Source organism: Trachurus trachurus, assembly GCF_905171665.1.
Source record: "Trachurus trachurus genome assembly, chromosome: 19".
Classification (NCBI taxonomy): domain Eukaryota; kingdom Metazoa; phylum Chordata; class Actinopteri; order Carangiformes; family Carangidae; genus Trachurus; species Trachurus trachurus.
Window position 1 is genome coordinate 20,711,752 of NC_139913.1, and position 21,388 is coordinate 20,733,139.

Consider the following 21,388-nt stretch of genomic DNA (forward strand, 5'->3'; position numbering starts at 1 on the left):
TCTGAATTACTAATATACAAACTCAAATATAACGTTAGATGTTTTTTAATCATAATGTTGATAATTATTTATATGCGCGGATCCCACTCATATTCCCCACATGTCTTTTTTTTGGGCAAAGCCCAGTGGTACTTATTATTGAACCCCATACTATTTGCCAGTTCACGTTTTCAAGCCTCAGCCTTCCACAGACAGCCACCTAGAAAATATATCAAGAATCAAAGTATCAAGTATGTCCTTTACCTATCAGACCACTAAGCACATGAGAGCAACAAGTCATTTCTCATGTTGATACTCTGCACTGTTGATGGCAGTCACCAAAGAGGTTCTGTACCTGTTTTCTTGTAATATTTCATTAATTTCCCCATTATTAACTACATGCAAACACACTGAATCTCTCACTGTATAATAATAAAGACATTTTTTTCATTGTAGAAAATTTAATAACCTTTTTTTTTCTCCTCACCATAAAAATACTTGAGGAAGAAAAACATAAAATCAGCAATGAATAACATACAACTTGTCACAAAACAGACGGTTGAAACAAGATTCCCTGCAACCAGTGAAAAAACAAGCAGTGCTTCATTTTTAGTCTATAAAATTACTTTCAAAATCACCATATGATCTAAAACATGACGAGTACAAAAAGTTTAAAAGGAAAATATAAACTGTGGTCTAAGAGTATATACAAGTTTTCTTATTTCTTTGCCGGTCTTCCTCTTCGGGTTTTTGGCTGTGTTTCAGCTTCAGCACTTTTCTTCAGGTCCACTTTGCTTGAGGACTCCACATCATCAGTGACCTTTGCCCCTCGTCTGGCTCTTTTGATGGGCTGAGTTTCAACAACTTCATCCGAGAGATCCTTCTCTTCAGGTTTGCTTGCTCTCTTGGACACCTTTTTGTTTTCAGTTTCAACTTGGTCTCCAAATTTGGACTGCCTGCCTCGAACAGCTTTTACAGGTGTTACTTTGACAACTTGAACTTCTTCCAGCTCTGCTTTCCACTTGACGGATCGTTTTGACACTTTTGTGTCTTCTACACTGGCATTGCTTGAATCTTCAGAGGGATTTGCCTGGTCACAACCCACTGCGGATTCATCTTTTGTCGGCTTTGGTGCTGCTGCGCGCCTCCCCCTCTTAGGTGGCTCTGGTGCGGTTGACACAGATTCTGAAACCAGGACTGTGGGTTCTGGATTAGTCTCCTCAACGGGAAGAGCGGCACCTCGGCGTGCTCGCTTTGCTGGAATGACATTTGAAACTTCCTGTTTCACTGTTTTCACACCCCTTCCCCTGGTAGGTTTAATGACTGGAGCTTCTGGTTCAGCAGTTTTCTTCTCTTCAGCCTCCAGCTCCTGGTCAGGTTTTGCCTCTGTTGCTTCAGCAGTAACCTCAACCTCTTCAGCAACTTGTTTTCCTCGCCTACCACGTTTGGGTTTCTCTGTGGCGCTGACAGCAGGGACCTCTTTGACCTCAGTGGGCTCAACAGGGGTTTCACTCTCTGTGTCTTGTTTTGCTTTTCGCCCTCTCCTGGGTTTTGCAGCCACACTAACCTGTTCATCCATCTTCAATGGTTCATCAGCAGGTAAGGCTTCAGTCACTTCAGTGACAACCGTTTCAGTGGTTTCCTCTCTTGGTTCTACATCTTGTTCAGCCTTCTTGGTTCTCCTTGATTTTTTAAGTGGCTCGTCAGATTTAGAAGTCTCAGCTGAAGTAGTGACATTTTCTTGCTTTTCTTCTTGTTTAGCATTTCTTCCCCTTCTAGCCCTGACTGGTGGCTGCTTGGTTTCCTCAGTGATAGTAGCATCTTCTGTAGCTTCATTTTGTTCAACAGTATCCATTTTGGTCTTTCTCCCTCTTCTGGGTTTTTCAACAGGAATGGACTCTTGAGGTTGAGGATCTGCCACAGGCTGCTCCTCACTCACAACTTCACTCTTCTCTGTCTCCGGTTGAGGTGCCTCAACAGCTGGTTTTTTAGTTTTTCTTCCTCGAGTGGGTTTCACAACAGCTTCCTCTACAGTTACAGAATCATTTTCTTCTTGTCTGGTATTTTTCAGTGAAGGCTCATTACTCACAAGCTCAGTCACTGGTTGCTCTTCCACAAGTTGCTCAGGCAGGACTTCAGGTTTATCATCAGAGGTGTTTTCTTGAGACTTTGCATTTCTGGTTCTAGTTGTTTGCCTAACAGCAGGTGGTGCAGTGGCTTCAGTTTTCTTCCCTCTTCTCCCTCTGGCTGGAGCAGAGACGATGGGATCTTCAGAAGTGTCTGTTGTCTCCTGTTTATCTTCAGCTGCTTTAGGTTCCACCATTTTTGCCCTTCGGCCTCGAGCAGATTTCTTCTGAACGACAGCTACAACCGTATCTGTGACTTCTGTGTCCAAGGCAGGTAAACTCTCCGTTTCATTGGTCACCACTTCCAGCTCATTGCTGAGGATTTCAGTTGCATCTAAAGTTAAAAGAAAAAGAAAAAAAATGGAGAAGTGTTATTTACAGTGTTTGATCAGTAATTTGACAGTTGAATGCTCAAATATAGCTCCTGAGTCAGACATATTTTTCAGTGACAATCCCTGGCAAGGCCCATATATGGCTAAAACTAAATACAGAGTAGCAACTAAAGCCAATGTGTGCCTCCTTTACTAAAGCAAGACAGGGTGTTTAAGCTGGCTTTAGACAACCATCACCTTACACCAGGAATTTAACATTTGTCAATTTCCTTCACATGTATTGTATGGTCTCAGAAATGGTGAATGCAAAAAAATAAAAGTGAAATGAAGCTATACCTTTGGCCACATCAGCTTGAGGAACAGTGTCACATGGCACTTCTGGCACTGACTTGGACGGTTCAGATTCTTGTTTTGTTCTTCTCCCTCTCTTGGGCTTGGAGACAGCCTTCTCTGGAGCTTCTGTGATTTCATTTGATTCATGGCTGACATCAACTGGAGAGATCTGTTCACTCACAACTTCTGGCACCACTTCCATTTCAGTAACAATCTCTTGCACAGCCTCAGCTTGATCTTCAACAGCTTTTTTGGCATTTCTTCCTCTTTTAGACTTAAGGGCAACTTTAGATGACTCAGAAGCACTTTCTTCCACTTCAGTTTTCTTCCCTCTTCTTCCCCTGACTGGAGCTGGTGCAACAGGATCTTCAGGATGCTCTGTTCCCTTTTGTTTTTCCTTAGCTGCCACTGTTCTTGCTTTCCGGCCTCTAACTGATTTCTTCTCATGGTCTGGAGCCTCTGCACTTTCAATTGTGTTCAATTGGGTGACTTCGTCAGTAGCAGTTTCAACTTCTGGTTGTTCCATAGGCAAACTCTCATCTACAGTTGGCCGAGATATTTCCACGGCATCTGATGATTCATTATCATCGTGCCCACGTGGCACCTCCTCCATGTGGCTATGAATGACAACCTCATTGGCATCCTCTTCTATAGTAAGACACAAAAAAAGGGAAACGCCTCTAAATACTTGCATGGTACATTTTGTGATCATGTGTAACAATCATTGTATGATTGTGAATGATTGTACATTTCATTCTAGTGCAAATCAGACAGGGCTCGTTCTAAAACGCTATTAAGCACACAAAAAAAAGAATCTTTGATTTGATTTGTTTATCAATATGCAAAATTCTATAACTTTTATTCTGAGAAAAGAATTCTCATAAGTCCATGTTTGCTGAGTTTATTAAACAATCTAACAAGTAACACATTTTTGAAATATTAGTAAATTTACCTTTTGCCACATCAACTTCAGGAGCATCAATCACATTGGACGGTGTATCATCTTGAGGCTCTCCTTGGGCAAGGTCTAGTTCTACAAAGGGAACAGATGACAAGAAATTAGGAAAACCATCAGCCAATTTTTGTAGTTTATAAATTTACATGTATAATTTATAGCTAAATCTAACATTTTTCTTATAAAATTTACCCAACTAACCTTTATCCATGTCTTCACCACAATCTGGATGTGTCTGGTCATCAACCTGTGAAAAAAAAAAAAAAAGGCAAAATATTTTAGATATTTGACCTCACAGTGACTAACTGTATTTACAGATTATTGTTTCAGAGATTCATTTTGCGGAGTCCAAAATAAAGTTCCCTCAGCTTTTTGTACTCATGTGAAAGCCACTGACTAAAATCTTTGGCTCACATTCAATAAAATGTATTCCTATGATGAGAAAGATTCACTTATATCAATAAAAGTTGACATTTAGCAGAATCCCTAATATTTCTATTGTTAAATACAGTATCTGCCAACTGTGTTTTTTCGTGCTTTCAAATATTTAATTCAGGAAAACCAAGTGTCTGCATCATTACCTCATCCATTTTCACTGGTCCTGAAGAATCAGTCAGCGGCTCCTCCATGAGTGGGGCTGCAGACTCTTCAACATGTGCTGGGGCTGCAGACTCTTCAACATGTGCTGGGGCTGCAGACTCTTCAACATGTGCTGGGGCTGCAGACTCTTCAACATGCGCTGGGGTTTCAGACTCTTCAACATGTGCTGGGGCTGCAGACTCTTCAACATGTGCTGGGGCTGCAGACTCTTCAACATGCGCTGGGGTTTCAGACTCTTCAACATGCGCTGGGGTTTCAGACTCTTCAACATGTGCTGGGGCTGCAGACTCTTCAACATGTGCTGGGGCTGCAGACTCTTCAACATGCGCTGGGGCTTCAGACTCTTCAACATGCGCTGGTGTCTTCTGAAGTTCTGTGACACCATCCAGATGCACATCACCAGCCCCTGGAGCAGTGGGAGTCTCCAGATATTTTTCCTGAAGGTCTTTGGCCTCTTGTTTTGGGGTTTCAAAGATTTTCTTGACTCCAGTGAGGCACTCTTGTTGTACAGGCTTCTGTTTGGGAGTAGTCAGAAGCTTTCCTCTGATGTCCTCTACCGGTTCAGCCTTTTGTCTTGGGGTCTTCATGATTCTCTTAACTCCAGTGAGGCAAACCTGTTGTTCAACCTTTTGCTTGGGAGTTTTCAAAATCTTTCCTCTCAGATCCTCAACTGGTTCAGCCTTCTGTCTTGGTGTCTTCATGATCCTCTTCACGCCAGTGAGACACTCTGGCAGTTCTGGCTTCTGTTTGGGAGTTGCCTTCACATCTGTGCACTGTGGTTCAGTAGATTCAGAGTGAATCTCAAAGGCAGGGATCTCATCAACAAAGCTGGATTCTTGATCTTCATTTAGGAGGCGTTGTACAGCTTCACTGTTGTATCTTCCATCTTTCACTGCAGATGCCACTGTCAGTGGTGACACCATCATTTCACCTGTAAAAACCACCACATTTCATTTGTCTATGCCATGTTAAAAAAGAAACAGGTCTAATTTAAGTCATTAGTCTTACAGAGTATAGAGAACAACATGAAAAACATACAAGTTCATCACCTACATGACTGTGGTTTATTAAATATATACCGTATTTTCCGGACTATATGTCGCACCGAGTATTAGTCGCATCTGTCAAAAAATACATCATGAAAAGGAAGGATTTAAGTCGCACCGGTTTATAAGTCGCATTTATTTTTCAAATTTAATTAATTTAATTTAATTAATAGCCGGGTCTCATATAACTACTTACTACAGGCCTGGAGCAAACTGATGAGGATATGATCAGAAACTCTTTGTGGACTGACGGGAGTGAAGCCGACCTCTCCTCTGCTTCAGAGAGGGACAGCCTTGCACTGTCGGACCTAGGTCTCTGCTCCGTGTCCGGAGCTTTGTCGGGACCGGAGCAGAGACCGAAGACGGGCCGCAGAACACGCTTTTAAAATACTCTGAATTGACTGGGAGTGAAGTGCTACGGCACAACGGAGACAGGTCCGACAGCGCAGCGAGGAGAACAGCACGTGAGGAATATGAAGATGAGCTACTGAATGAGGAGGGATTTAGAAATAAAAGCCTCACTTCCCTCTTGTGGTCATAACGTAGGCTATATTTTTTATATATAAGTCACTTCTGAATATAGGTTGCATGGCCAGCCAAACTAGGAAAAAAAACACGACTTTTAGTCCGGAAAATACGGTATATAAAAAAACAAATACCACTTGCATAACTTAACACAGTTATCCAGCAAAAAGGACACCCAACTGACTATATTTTGACCCTGGTAGTTTTTGTTTTTTATGAAATAATTCAATTTCTGTGTGCAAAATAAATTAATGGAACAAAGGGAATGGTGTGCTCGACTCTTGTGTAAAGATGAACTGGGTGCCGGCTCGAATCGAAACAAGAAAAAACTGAAATGGCAGCACTCACAAAATAATCTTGAAACATTTATTAAACGCACAGCAGTGTCCGACGGACGCGTTTCAGCCCTTGGCTTTCTTCAGCATGAGGACTGACGCTGAAGAAAGCGCACTCAGATTATTTTGAGAGTGCTGCCATTTCAGTTTTTTCTTGCAAAATAAATTAATGCAAGCATCCAAAATACAACTATGATGTCTGAAAACAGTGTGAGGGTAATTTTTCTGTACATATGACTCAGCAACAGTATCCGTGCACACTTTACCTGGCTCCTCTGGTGTGTTTAAGACTGATGGTTCTACCACAGATGTGGCCTGAACTCCAATTGGTGTCTCAGTGGCTGAACTGATGACAGATTTCCTCCTCCTTTCATTTGCAGGGGTTTTAAACATCTCAGAAACGCCTGAAACGAGAAGTTATAACATTAGCAAGCACAGTAATGAACAAAGACTATATATTTTAATTTGTTAGATCAAACAGGGGTTAATACCAGTCAAGTCCTCATCCATTTTCAGGTTCCTCTTGACAAGAGCAGTATTGGTGACCACTCTTGGTGCTGCACCAGTTGGAAGTACAACCTTTTGGTTGTGAGCTCTGCCCACAACAATGGTAACGGGTGAATCTGCATGTCCAGTACTGACATAGTCCTTGAGTTTTCTTGCAGGGGTCTAAGAGATGGAGAAAGATATGGCCATTTCAGTTCTCAGGGCAAACCATTCAAACATCACAACAAAGATATAAACCTATCACTGACATATAGTATGAGCTAACATATATTTAACTTAGTTGAAAATGTTCTGTCAGTGAATTTTTTAAAATACTGTAAAAGGTCACACACAGTAAGAGACAGAATATAGTAAGCAGTCCTTTATAACATGTCCAACAAGCTCTGGTGATCATGAAACGTGATTGTGTAAAAATAATTTTTGTGTGTGAATTTACCTGTGGTTTAGGCACAGCCTTCTTTGTAGTCTTTTTGGTGACCAATCTTTGAGCTGGAACCACCACTTGAGCCTTAGCTTGACCAAATTTCACCGTATTGGCCCAGGTATCTCTGACTGTAAGGAGAAAGAATTAAAAAAATAACACAACATTAACAGTTTTATAGAACACAGAATCCATGGCACACGAGACATTGTTTGAACTTGACTCAGATATAATAAAATAATAATAATAGAGACAACATTCTTGGGGTAAAAGCTACATTACAAATTTCAAACATACCTTTGATAGAGACTCGTGAAATACCACTTCTGCGCAGTGCTTTCACAGCACTCTTGGACACACATGGAGTCTTCCGTGAGGTGCTCTTCATGCTTTTCCGTCTCAGGGGTATTTTAGGAGTAACAGCGGCTGAAGGTGTCTTGTCAGGAACAGTATTCTCTTGAACCGGAGATGGGGTACTAACGCGTGACACAGAGAAGCGCCCTGTGGATGTACGGACCTGTGTAGGAGTTGCTGCCTTTGGAGACGGGGTCCTGGGCTTTGGTGACTTTGCTCCAGGAGATGCAGCCTTGGGAGAGGGGGACTTGGATTTTGGCGATTTCTTTCCAGGAGATGCAGCTTTGGGAGAGGGAGACTTGGATTTTGGAGATTTCTTTCCAGGAGATGCAGCCTTGGGAGAGGGGGATCTAGATTTGGGCAATTTCTTTCCAGATGGTGGGGTCTTCGGAGAGGCATTCTTGACACTTTTTGGTGATGGGGTCTTCTTTTTTGCAGGACTTCTTTGCACACCTTGGCCATCTTCTTCAAATCCCTAAACAGGATACATTTTCAATTAAATTATGAGGGTGAGAGAAATTGTTGTCTTAATACTTGAATCATCTCTGCAAACCTTACCGTAAGAAGACCAATGACTGATGCTCTTCTTAGGAGTGAGTATTTGGGTTTAGACAGACACAAGCTCCTGCGTGGAGCAGCCCCCTTGCATAATGGAGAGTCAGGAGGCAGTCGTTTGTCAAACAACTCTGGACTGAGGTATCCTCCAAAGGAAACACGTTTCCTCTTCATATGTGATGTGGGCAAGTCGACTGCAAGTTCTCCACTTTTGCGTTTTTTGGACACTTTTAGTTCCACTAGAACAAAAAAAAAAAAACATTACTGATCAATCTACATCTATCTGATACCCTTCAACACCCTTTGTTAAAAATTATTAATAGTGTTTATTACCTTTTTCAACTTTGCCCAGGCTCCTTGGTGATGTTCTTGTTTTAGGAGAGGTTATTGCTTGCTCTTCTTGCTCCTTTGTCACTGAGGCTTTGGCTGGTGTGGCCTTCTTGCTACATCTTCTTGTTGGTGACTTTGGCGTTTGAGCACAGACTTGCTCAATAACCTGACATGGAGAAAACCTCTGGGGGCTGGTACGGTTTCTCTTCTGAGGCGTTACTTCAGATGTGGCTGGCTGCTGAGCCTCTTCAGCTGCAGGTCCTGCAATCTCAGAAGGAACCTGGGAGGACTTCCTCTGCTTCTTAATAGACTTTGGTGTTCCATTGATCACAGTTGAAGTTTCTCCCTTGGTTTCATCAGCTCCAGCGATGTTCTCAGTCGCATCCTTGCTTTTGTCTTCCATGGGAATGACAGGTTTCCCATCATTTTTTTTGACTGAACCAGGTTTTGGAGTGCAAAACCTTGAGATGGGTGTTTGAAGCAGACTGGCAGAAGACTTCCGAGGTGTCTTGACATCCAGAGACTTTTTGATCATTTGATAAAGATCATTGAACGGGGAAATGGTCTTGTTTTGCTGGATACTATCCTCCTTGCATTCCAACTCCATTGTCTTGTCCAGGGATCGCTGGATGTTGTCATTGGCTCCATCTTTCAAAAACCAAAAACAAACACTTTAAGCACCAAATCCTATGCAATCTTAAACTTAACTGACACAATTTCTATATTTAATTACGTCTGCAGGTTCAATGGCAAATCCATACATGTTCTGTTAAAATACAAAACTCTCCAACTACTAATTCGGAATAATTTATGACACAATCTCACCTTCTGAGGTTCTCTTTTCCCCTGTTTCAACTGTGACAGCTTCCACTACTTGCTGAGCTTGAAGAACCTGGACATTACAACACTTTAATTAACACATTTATACAATTCATCAACAGAGGTTCCAAATTCAAGGTGAATAAGAAGTTAATTACTTTGAGGGTTTCACTTTTGCCTCCAGAAGAAGACCTCTTCTTCGGTGTGGGTGCTGGAGGATACTCAAACCTGAAATGACAGTGCAATAGAATGCATGATAAGCTTGCATGAATTTATTTATTTATTTTCGGTATACCAAGCTTATATAACAGAAAGGGTGTAGGTTGAAGCCAAAGCTTATATACCCCTACCCCTTTTACCTTAAAAAATTTAAATAAAATTATATATATATATATATATATATATATATATATATATATATATATATATATATATATATATATATATATATATATATATACACATATATATATGCATTAATACAATAGGATCAGATCACAGACATTTGAAATTAATCAGTACACTTAAATTTCTGATCACAACAAAATAAAGAATTGTACACAGCGCATAACCCAAAATAGTACAAAATCATTGAACTTAATTTTCCATACTGTAACGAGAAATTATGTTGTTCTTATAAAGTTTTTTAAAGCTGACTAAAATACAGCATAATTTAATATTTTCAAGACAATTATTCCAGATGTTAACCCCTCTAACAGAAAGACAGTGATTTTTTACAGTAGTTCGAGTCTTTGGTTTCTCAAATAATAGTGGTCGTCTCAGGTTATAACTGGAATCCTTCATTTTAAACTGAAAATTTAAAAGAAAATTTAAAAGATTCTGGATATCTTGAGGAAGAAGTTTATTTTTTGCTTTGTACATGGTTTGTATTGTAATGTAATCAACTAAGTCCCTGAATTTCAAAACGTTCAGGCGACTAAATAGTGAGTTGGTTGGCCCACGGAAAGGTTTATTACTGATGATTCTTATAGCCTTTTTTTTGCAATAAAAAATAGAATTTGTATTTGTTCTGTATGTGTTTCCCCAGACCTCAATGCAATGTGTCATATAAGGGGCAATTAATGACACATATGACAGACATGATTAATGCCAGGGGAAATAGGCCTGTGCATCTTCCATTTCAACTTGTATATCTGTTTTTTTAAAAGGACACACACACGCCATCTGTTCCAAGTTGAATGCCCCATTTGATGTACACTTGAGGAGGCAAGTATGCGAGGAGAATTACAGACATTACTGTAGAACTTGTATTTGCTGTTCATCTCGTGAGGAAGATTGTCTCGTGACTCCTCTAGAGGCAACTGTCTAATGGTCTAATACTATATAATAGTTTAAGCATTTAAGAGCACCCCCCACAAAAAAAAAACCAACAACAAAAACTCAAGAGACAAACCTGAAAGAACGGTCAATAACTGTTATCACATCTCCATGCTTTAGACGCTCAGACTGCTGCAGAGCCTCTCCGTTGACACGGGTTGGATTCACCGAGCTCAAGTTTGTCAAAATGACCTGTGAGGGACAAAATAACAATAAACATGGTCTGAAAAGCTGCTAAAAGTTGAATGTCAGCTAGTATCTACAGCAACAGTTAACACCTTTAGGTTTAAACACTGAAATAAGATAATGTTGTCATGTTGAACAACTGTTGCATTACCTCTTTATTTTCATTCAAGTCAATTCTGCAATGCTCCTTGGACACTTGAGGGAGCTGAATGCGAATATCACAGTCAGGCTTCCTGTAATAAGAAAAAACATAACAAAAAAACATTTAGCAACATGTTTGGGAAGTGTCCCCATCGGTCCATATGAGTGATGTCTGTAAAACTTAACAAGGGCTGAAAGTAAGGTCAATTTCTGAACCTGAGATTTAAATTCACCATGTAGCCTTTGAACTTAAAGACTAGCAGGAGGAGTGTATGTTAGATTCTGACGTGGGACCCTGATGGCCCGCCTCCAAACCAAAAGGGTTTTTACTGCACCTCGTTCAACTCCTGCCTGAGGCCACACATGGTGAAAATGTTGACTTCTACATTAAGCGCACGCGGTATTGTCTGTTGTACTGATTATAAATGTGTTGCGTTAAAACTGGTGCAATTTCGTAAAATATGAAAACGAAACGAGAATAATTTCTACACAAATCGCATTTTGACAAACTCACCTTCCAAACAAGCATGTTGCAGTAAGAGGAAACTCAGTCCCATCTCCTCCACTCCTCTTAATCACGACTACCTTACCATGCAGGGGCATTTTCGTAACGTTACCTAGAAATGCCACAAAAAGAAAAAGAAAAGAAAGAACTGTGTCAAAACTAGTTAAAACTCACGGGCAACAAAGTTATGTATGACAGTGTTTTGTGGTTCAGAAACAAGCTGTCGAGCAACATGCTACAAAGTGATGTCAAAGATGTGCATGCAACAACGTTTCATTTTAAAGTTAACGAGTTGATAAGCTAGTGCTAGGATATTTTTGAGGAACACAACACTCAAACCAGGGGGTCGCGTTGTTCGTATGAGCTGTTAACGTTACCCAACTACTACTCGATTCTGCGACACCCCACGTGCAATTTTCCTCGATAGCAATGCCATTATCATTTCACAAAGAAAATGTCAACATGAAAATTAAGCAGAATTAGGTGGTATTGGCAACGGCACATTGTAGCAAAAACACATTTCGTCGGTGAAACACGACGTTCAGCGACGAGACTGCACGACAAATTTAAAAAACACACACTGCGATCTTAATGGCGTTACCTGTAAGTCCGTTTTAAAGAGACGTCACCTTCTGGCAATCCATAAACACCGACCGGGATGTGGCGAAGACGAAGTTTTACTAAAATATCATATCAGACTAAAAGTACACTTGGTTTCTTACCGTACCCTACGCGGCACATCGATGAATGGCTAACGTAAGCTACCCTAAACAGCGGTGCCTCGCCGTCTCTCGTCGCTTCAAGCAACGGACTATCATATCACTCCGCCAAACTACACAAACAATAACAACCCGAAATAGTCATGTTCACTTGTGTTTCGAGAATACAATGTGTGTACAACTTTGTGCTGACATGAATATAAATATCTATTTGATTGTCTGGATCAAATGTAACGTGAATTCATACAAAAGGAACTATTTTGTTTACGAATGTGGCGGAACAATACCACTTCATCAGTGGGACGGTGATTTGAAAATGTTTGAAATTCCGCGCGAAGTATTGTGATTGGTTGAAACGTCAAACGTTTCGTTGAGAGGGCGGGGCGTAGTAGTTGTAGCCGCCGACAGAGACACGGAAGTGACTGTGTAGTCTGACTGCTTCCAGTTTAGAAAAAACATTCACTAGGTTTGTTGATCAAAATCCCTTCATTCACGTATTAAAGATTTAACTTACACGTGAATGATGCATGCATAAATAATTCTCATTTTGTTTCCAACTGAACAAATTTAGAAGCTGGATTTACAGATGCAGCATGGTTAAGATAAAATAAGATAATGACTTTATTATTCCACAAAGGTCCGGGGAGCCATTAATTATTGTACTTTTATATATAATAATTGTACCTCATTTATTCAAGACATTTAATTGCATGGTTTAGTTAATGAAATTAATAAGGACTCTTCTTTTAAGCATTCCAGTTTGCCTTTCTGCCGGATGCCGAAGTTCAAGTAGGCTATTGATTTGTCTATCTGAGCCTATATCAAGACACATAGGATTTGTTCTTTGATCATGGTGTTTGTGAGCAATAAATTACATTTTCAGAAAATGATCAATGTTGAGAGCACTGCAGCACCCAGACAATCTAGCACACGCCTGGATCGGTTTTTTATTTCCTGAGTTCTGTTCTTGAATGAGTCACTTGCGGCTTTGCTCAGCAGCGGCACCTGTGGTCATAAAGGTCAACTACAGGATATTTGTGATGGGGTAAAGTGAATTAGACCAGCACAAATTAGGAAGACTTTTTTTTTGCTAACTCACTCAAGGCCAGTTATAAGCTACAGCATCCAAGACTATGTTTACATTAACTAACCATAAACTTCCTCAAACTAAAAGAGCAAGGATCTAAACATGTAGGCTACTGTACCCTATGTGTCAACCTGCTTACAAGTGAGCTTTTAAGATAAAAAGGTGTTACTTTTTTATTCAAAATATACAAAGTTTCACTATGACTTGTTAAAATCTAGGGTGAATTCACCTAATGTGGGACATTTTGTGAAATTCTGACTTCTGGTCTATATTGTGATATGAAGCAAACACTTTCAGTCTACATCCTATAGGCTACCATTCTGAAATCCTTAGGTTGTGATCTAATGAAATCCAAAGAGAAAATTCTGATATCACACTCGTAAAAGAAATACCACACATATTTAAACTCTGATTGCAAAATTTTCTCCGGCAATCTCCGTTCCCTAATGTGGGACACTAAAAAGTCTGTTTAAAAGTCATTTTAATATAGCCTACATGATAAATGCTAGATTGCAAACCAGTGTACAATAATATCACTTATTGTCCTAGTTCTGCCTCGTCTTCTGTTAATATTATGGTTTTCTACCAATTGTGTGATGGAGGTGACCTTTTACCTTGCGCCCTGGTCAACAACCTCATCCTCAGTGATCTCCCTATATTCAGTAGGCCTAATGTCTCCCCTCATCCTGTCTTTTTTTCCACTGGTTGAGTTCTCTTGGTTGATTCTTTTCCTTTCTTTTCCCATTTTTTCTTTCCCTGGTTTTGTCTAATTGCCTAATTCTTCTTTTCCACTGTGATCTGAAATACATTCCTTTTTATTAATCAATAATGTGCTGTCCTTTGATTACTTCTAAACTCAAACAATTATCAAACATTATCAAAAAAGACAAGATTTAGAAACAAGAAAAAAAAAATCAGAGCCATTTAACAGTATTATGACCACTTCCAGTTATTAAATATGATTTTCTTTTGTTGTAAAATATCCAAAATAATGCATTATAACAATAAAACCATGTAAACAACCATATTCAACCTATTCAACTACACAGATTTACCTGAAAAAGCACTGTCCCACATTAGGAAAAAACACCTGTCCCACTTTAGGAAGGCATGTTTCCTAAAGTGGGACAGTAGAAATTTTGATTAAAAATCAAAATATTGTGAATGGTTACACCATATTAAGATATATTTCAATGCATCAACATATTATGAATACATTTTGACAAAAAATTGCAATAATATAGTTTTTTTTAAATAAATTATGGCCTTAACATTAACTTTGTCCAAACCCTAAGTAACTAGCATTTTGGTGGTCTTCACACAGGGTGCCTCCGGTTTGAAGGCTCTCCCTCACAAACCTATGATTGGACATTTGAGATGTCATGTGATTTTGATAATGCAATATCACAGCTTGTGTGAGCCCACATTTACATTAACTTTATTTTGCTAGAGGAGAAGAATTCACCCAATAAGTTTTATTGTAGGCTAGATATAGATTTAGGTTATTATTAGCATGAAAATTCTTGGCCTTGTAGTCTAGATATCCAGTAGCTGATGGCAAATACAACATTGACTTTAAATACCATCAATGACCTGTTGGTGTCAGCCTCTTGGATGCTTTGTTCTTGCAACACATGAAAACATGGATTCCAGTGTTCCCAAGAAAGATAGAAATTGCCCTCTAATTTCCCCCGTCACTACTTGTTCCTATGGATTTTGAATTATGAAAACCGACTGAGGACACAGTTTGGCAGATAATCAAAAGAAGAACACAAGTGAACAACACACACACATTTAATAATTATTAAATGTTGTTTTTATTTTTTATCTTTTTTTGTTGTTTTTTTTTTTTTCAAAGTCGCTTGATAATCTTGACAAATTGCAACATATTCCATACTTCTCAAACTGACGGTGTGTCTGTTGCTATTCCAGATTAGCTGTGGAGGGAAAAGTTGTGCGCCGTTCTGGACAGGTTAAAAGTCCTAAAATGATGAAAGCAGCTTTGACCGTACAAATAAAAAGAACACATGAACGACTCAGAGAGACTCCACACTGGCATCCTATGTCGTAAAGTTGCGGGATCAGTGTCTCTCTGCACAAGTCCTGGTCTTCCAGGCCGAACAAAAGTGAGTGATTGAAGAGAAAATTCAGGGGCTCAGTAGCAGAAGTGTGTGTGTGCATCTGTGATTGAGGGGTTAAGGGGTGCAGCACAGAACATATACAAAGAACAGGCCAAGCACAAAAAATGATTCCTTCCTGAGACATTGGCGTGTGTACAGTAATGATGGTCTAGATGACGTGTGCTAACGGTGAAGGCGTTTTGGCGTAAAGTGAGTCACAGGGTGCGAGGTTGCTCTGGATCCGGCAAAAAAGTCACATATTGGTTTCTACCACAGGGAGATTTGTGAGGACTTAAGTTGACAAACATCACATTTGGGACCTTCACTTGCCTGACCACTGAAAGAGTAGAGGGATTTCTACAGCCTAGTCTTTTCCCATCCACTACAGATAATTGATCCATTCAGAGACTACTGAGAATCACTTGTGTTTAATACAGTGTGTATGTACACCATTCTTCACATTTTTATCTCTCTTTTGAAGCTGGGCTGCTGTAGCTCACTTTGAAACCGGCAAGCTACAGGTGGTGTTTTAGCTCAACCTTTTCAGAAACACCATCTCTTTCTGCTACATGGCCAAAAAGCTTTGCCCCAACTGGAGTGCTACTTTGTTATCTTCTGTAGGTAAAAACATGTGAAGGGGAGGGGGGGAGGGGCAACGGTTGAAATTGGTTGTGAAAGCCACATTCTGAACAGCCAGTGATTGGTTAAGGGTCTGTCCAGTATTTAGTAAGACACAAAACATGAAAGAACTTCCTTCAGTAAGATGTGCTCAAAAATGTCTTTTCTTGAATCACAAACCTATGAACAAAACACATAAAAGGTATTCTTAAAAAAAAATCAGGTGAAGCCTAAAACTCTTCATAGTTTTAAAGAAATGAATACAGCTTATATACACAAACTCAAAGGCTACTTAAAATACACCTTAATAATGAATCTTCATTAATTTGATTTCTTGAAAGGACCTGTGACCGTATCATACAACCGAGTTCATACAATCATTTTTTTGCCATTCTCTTGGAAGCAAAAAAAAAAAAAAAAATGAATAAAGGAAAACAAATCCAACCTGGAATAGTAGGTGATATTCATTGCGACTTGTTTTCTGTGCACATTTGTTTGTATGTGTGGACTTGAGAGAAATTTCAACATCTTTTGCTTTTTGTTAATTAGAAGGATGTACAAATGTGATAAAACTGAAACAATCTCTCTCAATACTCTTGATGGGTATGAAAAGATTCAAACAGTGAAGCAGTACAACAATTTCTAATCTCAGAAAACATGTCCTCATTTCAACCTGCCATTCTGTTCTGGACATGTCAATCACAATAGTTCCTTAACTTTTCTATATATATTTATATATCTTTTGTACGAAATCCTGTTTTTTTGAAGTTGGAAAAAGAGAAAAGACCCAAAGTCTATGAGGAGGAGGGGGGGTCTTTTGACAAGTCCATAGCTTGCAGTCTGCCTCAGAGTACAACAAAAAAAAGTGTCTGGTGTTTGTCAAGTCAGTCTGTATGCATTGTCCTTGTCCATATATTTGTCCCACGATGCCCCACCCCATCTCAGTTCCATTCAAAACTGGTCTCCACTGCATCCAGATTTGTTTCCATCAGTCTTTTGGAGAGATGTGGAGAGGGGAGGAGCAGCAGTGGAGAGAGGAGTGGAGGGAGGAGGAGGAGTCATCAGCAGTGTTTACGGTGCGGTCTCTCAGAGGCATCCTGTTGTCCCGGCCTGCCCCGGCCTTACCGCCCCTCACGTCAGGACAGTGCTTCAGAGTGAGGGAAAGCAGATCAGGACGTGGGGGGTTTGTGTCATAGGAGAGGAGGAGGTTGGCTCTGCCACTCTCCAGAGTTCAGCAGTGAGAGTCAAAGTCCCCCCTCCTTCACCCCCCTCCCCTTCCAGAGCGTCGAGCGAGGAGGCTGAGAGCGTCGTGAGGGAAAAACAAAAAGGTGGGCCGCTACTACGGCGATTGTGTGGCTGGACTGCTTTGGGCCGAGCTGGGGGACAGACTGGGGCTGCAGCTGCCTGGGGGGGCGCCGCTTGGCCGGCCGCCTGCAGCGCCGCTCTCCAGACCTTCCGAGTTCTCCAGCATCTCCTGGATGAGCGGGGGCATGGAGCCGGGGATCTCCATCTTCAGGGTGATGACACGCTCAGCTCCTGTAGAGTGGAGAGTTGGACAGAGATAAGAAAATATAAGCTACCAAAATTCACTTTCATCAGTTTATATTTCTGCTTATATTCCAGTTTAAAGTGACAAATCTATCTCAATTCACAAATAACTACTGGTGTGGGCCACAGACCTTTAGCACTGATGCTTCTCAGATCAGTGATCTTCATCAGCATCTTGGGGAACATGTGTGGTTTGTGGGGCCTCCTCTTCCTCACATAAATCTTTAGCGCCTCCAGAAGAGGCTCCTGCAGGACGTCCACCTTCTCTGCCTCTTCCAAGTCCTGACGGTCTGTGGAGCATCGCACAAAGAACAGAAAAAACAGGTCAATACTCTCTCGCTGTCGTGAGTATAATTCTCCACTAGGTGGTGCTCAATGACAGAGCACAGCACAGCCAATCTGGCTCATTCCCATATTAGACATGAGACACTCAGTGCTGCTTTGGGGAAACAGTATTTATTTAAAAGCACCATTTTGGCCTTTTTTTCCCCCCTTTTTGTTTAACTCTCAGCTCTAAAGGGCCTGTCTCACTGTCTCACCTCCACACAGCAAACAGATGGCACTGAGCAGCCCTGTCTCTGCATCGTCCATCTCCAGAGGGAGGAGCTGGTTGGCGAAGGCAAAAACCAGGTCCGTGAGGGGACCAAAGCCTGCGTTGTGCATCTGGGTTCGGTTTAGCGTGAGTCCATCTGAGAAGGTCATGGTGTCTTGCTCTGGTGTGTAGCGTGTACAGATCCGCAGTATCTGTGGACGGCACAGACAGAACAGGTTGTTTAACACTAATTTATAATAATTCCTCTGCTCCTATTTTGAAAAATCCTATATTTTTTTTCTTCAGACAAAGATCTGGGCTGTTGTTCTTACCAGGATGTCCAGACAGGCGGCTTTGAGCAGAGTGATCTGGTCGGCGATGGTGAGCGTCGTGAAGCCGGGCAGCTGCTTTGCGAACTCCACCGTCTTTATGATGCACTTGGTGGAGAGTTCGCTAAACTTGTCCCACAGGTCCACGTCCAAGGACACACGTCGTTCTGAGCTGTTAGTCTGTGTGGGAGGACAAGGGGGGGATTTGAATATTTGTAGGTGACAGCGCTCTACAGGTAACACGGGCGGGGAAAAAAATGAAGGGAGGCAGACTGGCGGTGTCATGCTACTGACCGTAGTGTATTTGCCCAGCTGGCAGAGAGAAGGGAAGGTATCCTGGTGCGCCTTGCGAACCCTGTCGATCATCTGCTCCGTGTCGGGACTCAGCACGTAGCTCTCCGTGCACTCCTGCTTCTTCTCGTCCTTTTTCTTCTTGTTCCGATCGTTCCTCACTGCTGCAGGAAGACAAGGACAAGAAGACAAAGATTGTTTAGGAAAATAAAATAAAAAAAACAAGGCTTGAAACATCAAACGGCACAATTTTTTTAGAATAAAGGCTGCTTGAAAGGGTTTAGCAAACTGGATACTATGTATACGTGCTACGTTAGCACCACCTGACACCCCCTCAAGGTAAACTGAGATCGTGATCAAAGGCAAAGTCATGAGCAGGACAGGATGTTCCTTCTGCGGCAAACACAAGCAGCAACCAGAGCTTCACTGCTCTTATCCGCCGCTATAAGATAAATGTTGTCAGACAGCTCCATTGATGAGGGCTAGGGGTAATGGAGAGAGGGGGAGAAAAACCTTGAAATAATCTGGTGTCGTTCCCCTCTGGGCGATCCGGCTGAGAATAGTCTGCTCACCCCAAATGACAAAAAACACTAGGCAGGGTGCTTAGCATTGGAATCCCATTACAGGCTCCATCCATTTCTCCCAGCCCATCCACGTTGGGGTGCAGTTTAGCTATTACTTGGGTTGTGTATGTGTGTGTTGAAGGTGGGGGTGGGTTGGGTTAGATGGGGTGCTACTTGATAAATAGTGGTGGGGGATGGAGCTATCCATAAGGCTGACAAATTGCCACAGCTTTCATTAGGGGTCCCGGCTAATCTAATAACATAATATGACAAATATCCTGCCTCTAATGGTTTTAAAAGGGCTCGGCTGCTCAGCCCATACCGGAAAAAACCTTCCAGCTTTCTCTCTCTCTGTCACACATTTCTCCCTCTCTCTCTTGGTTATACAACACACTCTCGCTCTCCTTGTCGTCCTCTCGGTTCGTTCCGTTCTCGCCGATGCACGCTATCTCTCCTTTCCAAAATTGTATTGCTTTTGCTCTAAATCATCCCCGTTTCCTAATGTCATCTCTATCATTTCTCCAATCTCTACCTCCCCTCGGGGTACCTGAATTTCCCCTTGCCGCTGACCTAAGATCAGATTTTCCTTGTCTTAATCCTAACCTTGACCATTAAGGGCCAGAGCGCTCAGGCTGATGGGAGATCAGTGTCTGTGACAGAGGGGCCTGGCCCAGGGCCAGGCAGGGATGCACTACTCGGTGCTGCTGCTCATTCATCAGCCGGCGGACAGGCCTCCCTGCCTGGGAGAACATGAAGGGAAGGAGGAAGGCGGGGGCTGGAAGTCTGATGCTGCACTATGTTATTGCTAAGCACTGCTCGCCTCAACAAGAAATGAAGAAGACCCTGCTGTGCAGACAGAGCATGGCAATGCATTATTCGCCAGCACTTTATTGCTGCTCATTTGGCAGGTTAACGTAACCATAGTCACTGAAAGCACATGTGGTTAAACGTGAGGAGCGACAGATGAAAACCAGCAGAATACACACCAATCCAGGGAAAACAAGCTAATCAGCACAAAGCCTTCTACTTCCATTCGCTTTAATGAGCTAATTATGACTCTGTTGGTGAAGCAACGTCCTCTTAAACATCCATCAGCTTTTGAGGCCAGTTGTATAAAACTGTAGTAAGCTGCCCAACATATCTGGGCCAGCGGTGCTTATGGCGCTGATTAGGAATCTGTGTCCTTTCGGCCATGAGGGGAGGGGTGCAGGCCTGCAAAACAATCGATGTCCAATTAATTCACAAATAAAAGTGGGGCATCCCTAGCGCCCAGACATTGCCCGCGCTGACAAATTGGCAGCACAATCATAAGCCGCACAACACAATTTAATGAAGTCATTAAAGAACTATTAGGCACGACTGGCGATCTGTCATGGCGAATTGCCACATGCAATAACTTGCGGAGGAGGGGGGAGTGTAGCAGGGGAGCTGAAATGAAAGAAATACTGCCTTGCTTTTTTTTCTTTTCTTTATTGTGTGTGTGTGTGTGGACACAAATGTGTTTTTTGATGTTTGTGTGGGTGTTAACTTCAAGCAATGCATCTTTCAAAATGTATTATGAGAATATGAATGCTAATGGGGGAACTTGCATCCTGAATTGTCTGTGGTTACATGTACATTGCATAAAAATGATTTACAAGAGCCTGTGTGTAACGTGTACAGAATACTGTGATACACACACACACACACACACACACACACACACACACACACACACACACACACACACACACAATGAGCCATCCCTCAATCATTTGTCCGCATTGTGGATTTCAGCTGCAACGTGCAGTTAATAGACAATTTCTGTTAGTGCCTTAGTGCGTATGTATTTGTGTGTGCATGTGTGTGTGTGTGTGTTTGTGTGTACAAGACAGAGAGGTAGGCAGACAGGGATAATTCGTGTGAGGAAAATTAAAGCACTGGCAGCTCGTCCATCACACAGATTAAATTCAATGGAAAGATAAAAATGTCAATGCCCCCCCCCCCCTCCTCCCGCTCCTGCTGCTCGCAGCGCAGAGCCACCGTCGACAGTGATGAAACTTTCTCCCTTCCTCTGTCCTCCAGCGTCTCTCGTCCCTCCCTCCCTCCCTCCCTCCCTCCGCTCCCTCTCAACTCCTGATTTTCATTCTCACTCACACTGGGTTCAATACTCTTCCCTTCCTCAGCCTTCATCTTGCTCCACGATCCTGCCTCT

The 21,388-nt window shown here is 41.7% G+C and overlaps 3 protein-coding genes across 6 annotated transcripts in view; all 3 read right to left on the minus strand.

Moving 5' to 3' along the window:
- Positions 1–638: 638 nt before the first annotated feature.
- On the minus strand, positions 639–4,494 carry LOC311002418 (uncharacterized protein). Its single transcript, XM_083993784.1, has 5 exons — positions 4,307–4,494; positions 3,927–3,972; positions 3,723–3,803; positions 2,774–3,418; positions 639–2,439 (listed from the first exon to the last, which is right to left on the minus strand). Exons 1-5 carry the CDS (start codon positions 4,352–4,354, stop codon positions 698–700), a joined length of 2,562 nt encoding a protein of 853 aa, XP_083849910.1. The 5' UTR covers positions 4,355–4,494; the 3' UTR covers positions 639–697.
- On the minus strand, positions 4,374–12,130 carry mki67 (marker of proliferation Ki-67; the record flags this gene model as incomplete). The annotated part of the gene is made up of 15 exons (XM_083993906.1): positions 11,989–12,130; positions 11,397–11,499; positions 10,893–10,974; positions 10,632–10,747; positions 9,376–9,445; positions 9,224–9,290; positions 8,402–9,046; positions 8,072–8,307; positions 7,457–7,988; positions 7,175–7,290; positions 6,723–6,900; positions 6,498–6,635; positions 4,811–5,256; positions 4,487–4,731; positions 4,374–4,398 (listed from the first exon to the last, which is right to left on the minus strand). Exons 2-15 carry the CDS (start codon positions 11,483–11,485, stop codon positions 4,374–4,376), a joined length of 2,985 nt encoding a protein of 994 aa, XP_083850032.1. The 5' UTR covers positions 11,486–11,499; positions 11,989–12,130.
- A 2,918-nt stretch (positions 12,131–15,048) lies between these two features.
- The window catches only part of raraa (retinoic acid receptor, alpha a), a 153,166-nt gene continuing 146,826 nt past the window's right edge, over positions 15,049–21,388 (minus strand). For all 4 annotated transcript variants that reach the window (XM_083994271.1, XM_083994272.1, XM_083994270.1 and 1 more), the window contains 5 exons: positions 18,635–18,795; positions 18,344–18,520; positions 18,019–18,223; positions 17,611–17,769; positions 15,049–17,467 (listed from right to left, as the gene is read on the minus strand). In XM_083994271.1, the coding sequence (XP_083850397.1) occupies positions 17,271–17,467; positions 17,611–17,769; positions 18,019–18,223; positions 18,344–18,520; positions 18,635–18,795 (899 nt within the window). In that variant the 3' untranslated portion in view covers positions 15,049–17,270. The remainder of the gene's footprint in view (positions 17,468–17,610; positions 17,770–18,018; positions 18,224–18,343; positions 18,521–18,634; positions 18,796–21,388) is intronic.

Bases quoted from the DNA above. Each gene is read 5' to 3' on its own strand.
- LOC311002418 (XM_083993784.1), bottom strand. From the start codon at position 4,354: ATGGAGGAGCCGCTGACTGATTCTTCAGGACCAGTGAAAATGGATGAG. The intron at 3,804-3,926 runs GTTAGTTGGGTA...TTCCCTTTGTAG, and splicing joins TGGTGAAGACATGGATAAAG to AACTAGACCTTGCCCAAGGA. The intron at 3,419-3,722 runs GTAAATTTACTA...GTCTTACTATAG, and splicing joins TGAAGTTGATGTGGCAAAAG to AAGAGGATGCCAATGAGGTT.